At 43.2% G+C, this 4,723-nt stretch overlaps 1 protein-coding gene across 1 annotated transcript; it reads left to right on the plus strand. All coding sequences in view use genetic code 11, as the record gives it.

Annotated features, from left to right (window-relative positions):
* Positions 1-2,193: 2,193 nt before the first annotated feature.
* Positions 2,194-2,460, plus strand: EGR_09659 (hypothetical protein; the record flags this gene model as incomplete). The annotated part of the gene is made up of 1 exon (XM_024498908.1): positions 2,194-2,460. One exon carries the CDS (start codon positions 2,194-2,196, stop codon positions 2,458-2,460), a length of 267 nt encoding a protein of 88 aa, XP_024346681.1.
* Positions 2,461-4,723: the final 2,263 nt, after the last annotated feature.

Consider the following 4,723-nt stretch of genomic DNA (forward strand, 5'->3'; position numbering starts at 1 on the left):
ACTAAATGGGTTTAGTGGAGGTCAAACTGGTTATTGATACCACGCAACAAAATTCACTTACCTTACAGTCAACAAATTTTCTTCTCTTTTTTAGGAAAAAAATAAAGCAAAAGCACACAACAAATGTACGAAACAAGTTGTAAAACCACAGGAATTCGAACCTCCTGTGTGTGTGTGTGTGTGTGTACGTTCGTTTGTTCTGTTATTCGCTTCTCTACACAATATCGGAGGCGCTATTTGCCACAGCATTGACAACTGTTGTCTTGAAAAGTTGAGCCAAACTTGCCTCCCCTTCCTGACACGTCGATGCAACCCAGTTGGAGCTGTAAATACTCCATTTTGGGTAAAATTGTGAGCTGGCTGTGTCCCGCGCAGCTCTTTCAAGTCTATCTGTCACAAGGTCAGAAAATGACTTTGAGGTTACTTTTTAGCCCCCAAGTCAAGTTCGTGCTTCTAAATAAAGTGGGTTCAGATTTGAACAAATTCAAGGCCTCTGTGGAAAGCATGTATGATGTGTAGGAGAAGATGGTGAAGCCTGATTGTTCGACAAAGAAGTGGGATCCCCTCAAGTTGGAGGAGGCCAAGAGTGACCCAAATTGCTTATAGATGACGGATAAAAGTGACAAGGCTAAAATAGTGTCGAACATGAATCTCTGACCCATGTTAAGCTGCAAGCGAGTGATTAAATTCCCATAAAGGCGAGAAGGGCTTTCCGACGAGGGAATGAAATGGTAGATGGCGTAGCAGCGAAGCACGTCTAGCCTTGAGCCCTAAAAAGGACCAGGTTAGATGCATTTTACCGAAATCTGCAGGACGTACAGTTCTATAGATGAATTTTAAACTCCACACTTGTCTCTGTGGAAAGTGCCTCCTGTTCCAGAATATGTACAAGAGAATGGAAGGTATCATTTTTCGAAACAGGTAGTGACATGATATGCTAGTAGTCCTCCCAGTTTCCATGAAATTTCAACCCTATAAGAGAGAAGGGAAAAGTACAACAAATAGTAACAATATTTTTAGAGATTTTGTCTTCAAAAGCGCAAAGGTATCTCAAAGCATCATTCCTTTCGCCCAATTTTGAAACAAGGCCACTTTCTCTATGGGAGGACAAAACTTTCTTTTTTTCAAGAAAAGTGAAATCCAATGACGATGTAAACATTTCACGTTTCGAGGAGAGGACAACTTAACTTAGTTACGCTAACTAAATATGTAGAAAAATCTTGAAAAAGTTGAAATTTCAAATCCTCAATGATACAATTTCGTCATTGGAAGGTGCATATAGTACTTAAAGTTATGAGTAGGCAAGGGTTAATTATTAGGTATGGAGCATTTGCCAAGTAACTAATCACCTTTACAGGCCATCTAGTTCATAAAAGACACAATGTTTGCCCCAAATTCAGTCAATTACAAAGAGGTGGGCTGTAGATTCAACGACAAACGAACGACCTCCCAGCCCAGGGTGAGAAAGACTGTACTAACATCTTTATGTTACTCAATTGCCATCCTCACAGGCATTTCTTTTATGAGGTCGGACAGACCTATGCCTCTTAGACCAAATAAATTATTGGCTCAGTTTTAAACGCTTAAAGCCCAATTTTATCCAAATCGCAGATTGATTTGGGAATGTTAACTTGGGCGGGGCTTATTTTCCTTATCGCCGGTTACGTATTTTTACTGGATTACTTAAGGCTGTGGTGTGCTGGACTAACTGATCCAGCTCCTCTATCTTGGTGGGTTTGACCACCATTATTCCATTTCTATAGCCACCTGACCCTTCTCTGTGCTCCACAATAATATTGTCCTCCTTAGGGATGACTTGGGAGTCACACCAAATGAATGAAATCCCTAAATAGTTATTGCGAGCGTCGAGGAAGAGGATAAACTCTCTGAAATCCTTGATCCACAGATTTTAACAGCAAAAGAGCTGTCGAAGCGATTTAAGAGCTAGTTACAAGAAGGCAACTCTCGACTGATCTGAAGGGCCAACAGGCCTCCATGCTTTCAAATAGCCCTTGGTGGACCCTACCTGACGCCAACCTTGACACACGTCTGGACAATGCTAAAGTATTAAGAGCCGAATGAGTAGGAATAAGGGTTTTATTTCAGCCTCGGTTTATTAAACACTTCAGCTTGTTGAAGAATGCTCCTATGAGTTGCGACTGGACACCCGAATGCCAATAGTAGACCTTCAGAATGCTATTTACAAAGCTGACGAGGCTTTGGGATAATCAAGGCATTATCGTCGACCAAAGCGCCAACTATAAAGTCTTGGTGGAGGGAGAAGAGTTGACAAGAGGAGCCCCGAGACTTACTAAAGTACACATCCCTGGGGGAATTTCGACCACCACTTTAGGGAAATGGAGGTCGGCTATGCCTACAGTCACCCAGCCCGTCTGTACTGGACTTCATATCGTCTTCAGAGACGACGACGAATGCTACGTTACACAGACTGAGGAGTAAATGGTGATAGCGCCAGTTCATTAAAGATGCCATTCGCGCATAACGATTCGCTGCCCCATTCTTTTATTTTCCCATTATGCTCTTCAGTCATTTTAGCCTTCGCACGTTAGCGCATCAACTACCAGCACCGACGTTGTAATGGAAAAGGAAACCGCTTTTCACTTTTAGGCCTTGCATTGGGTCCACCACTGGCGCTTCAAGGGGACAGTGATTGAGGCTGCTTGACACCTCACCAGGCCGCGATAATTTTACCAAAATTTGAAATGAAAAGAATAAAGTAACTTGTCTGCCGCATTCAAGATTTTCTTTTAAAGAATGGCTCAGCATAAGGACGATGAGAGCTGTCTAACCTCAAGGCCAGCATTATGATTAGGAATACAGGGTCACCGCCTCCACTTGGCATGGCGTTGTGAGGCCACATTTCATTGCCCTTCAATTACACTACCAGATTTATGGAGGAGAAAAGGCAGTCACCGCACCTTTTGTTGACCTATTCAACTGCTTCTCAAAGACCGGTAACATGCCACAATCGCCCCATTGATGACACGATTTAGTATAACCAGACCCGATGATTTGCTACCACATGTCACGCTTTAGCAACTCCGGGCTGGCATAGTGACCTCAAGGCATTACCGGTAGCAAGTCCAGGTGTACTTCTGCTAGATAATCCAATGTGGAATAGATCAAGTTGGTGAGTGATGGTGGTGAGGGCGGTAGGCGTGAATAGATAAACGCATGTCCCCTTCTCCTCTCCCAATGGACTGGTGATTATTTAATGCTATGCAAATGCTATGCAAAGCGTCCTGAATTACTTTACATTGCATTGTCTCACCTTGCAAACGTTGCTATTAGCAATGCAAGCACGTGTCACGACCAGTTGTGTGCGTTGGCATTGGTGACGGTGTAACTAAATGCGTTAGCTTCATCTCCTTTTCTTTTTCTACTCCTTAATCGCTTACTGCCAAAAGGAGATGCATGGCTTAGGTCAGTGTAGGCGAGGTGTTAGACGGTTGTCTGGGCCACAATTCGGTGTCGGTGAGGGGGTTGAAAGAGGAGCTCACTTCTGGTTTTGCTTGTCGGATGGAGGGAGGACGTACCTTCACTGTGGATTAATAAGGTTGGGAAGGCTTACAATGGAATGGCTGAACCAAATCTGCATGAGTTGAGGCCATCGAGGAAGATGACAATGGCTTGAGCCAAGTGGTCCCGACCTCTGCATATGCGTCTTGGCAGCTACCCCTTCAACTGCTGTCATGCCTTGCGGCCACGGCTGCAGCCGGCTAGACGCTTAGTGCGACTGGACTAGCAGAGTGTGCAAACTGCTTGCGGAAAGATGCTACTTCCTCTTTGGTGTAATTTTGATGCAGTTTGTTTGTTGATCAGATGTAGTCATTTGGATTAGTCAGTCCAGTCCAGTTACACCCCTTCACCTTCTTCATCGTCGGTAAAAATTCGGCGACTAAAATAGGTCTCGCCTTTACTCTAATTTCAGTGTAAAATTCACCAGCTGAAGTGAAAATAAATCGGCCTCTTTCGGCAGGATTTCGTGAATAAAGCGAACCAATTTGGCCTCAAAGACATCGCCTTCTGCGCACTCACTGCTCGACCAGCGAGTGACTTCAAAGTACGTGTGATTTTCATATGAAGCGTTAGGCGGCGACTTGTTCTTTTTTTCTGGGGTAAATAAATGTTTTCTTCTTGCAAATTAGAGAGGCAGTAGAGATTTTGCAGTCTTGATTAATTATACATAAGACGGAAGAGATTTGAGCAAAGCCCCCTCCCTCCTCCTCAAAAACTCGTAGGCTTTATTTAAATGCCTTTGTTTTAAAGCTGTAGACTTGAATAGCTTACAATTGCAGAATAGGAAACTTCAAAGAAGCAATCTACTCCACACTGAAAGGTCTGAGGCTAAAAAATTTGCCAAAGAAACAGGAGGCTGTCGTAAACGCTGGTCATGCTGGCAGTCGACTGTTGATATGAATGAGTGGTTTCTAAAAAAATAATTTTTTGGGGTGTCACATATGCGTGACACAAGATATTCCAGGCTGAACCGAGTGTCACAAACGGGTGACAAGATGTAAAAATTTTGCGCTTCTAATTTGCTGACAGGAATGCACTAGGTCCTATAATTAGGAAAATTTTTAGATGGGTGGGTTGGTTTTCCTTTGTCATATAGGGTTGATCTATAAATCCAAGAAAGGTTGATTTCTTCATAATTCTTTTCAAAGTACCTCTCCCTTCCATAAAGAGCATCAAAACTGAC

Source organism: Echinococcus granulosus, assembly GCF_000524195.1.
Source record: "Echinococcus granulosus chromosome Unknown EG_S00159, whole genome shotgun sequence".
Taxonomy (NCBI): Eukaryota; Metazoa; Platyhelminthes; class Cestoda; order Cyclophyllidea; family Taeniidae; genus Echinococcus; species Echinococcus granulosus.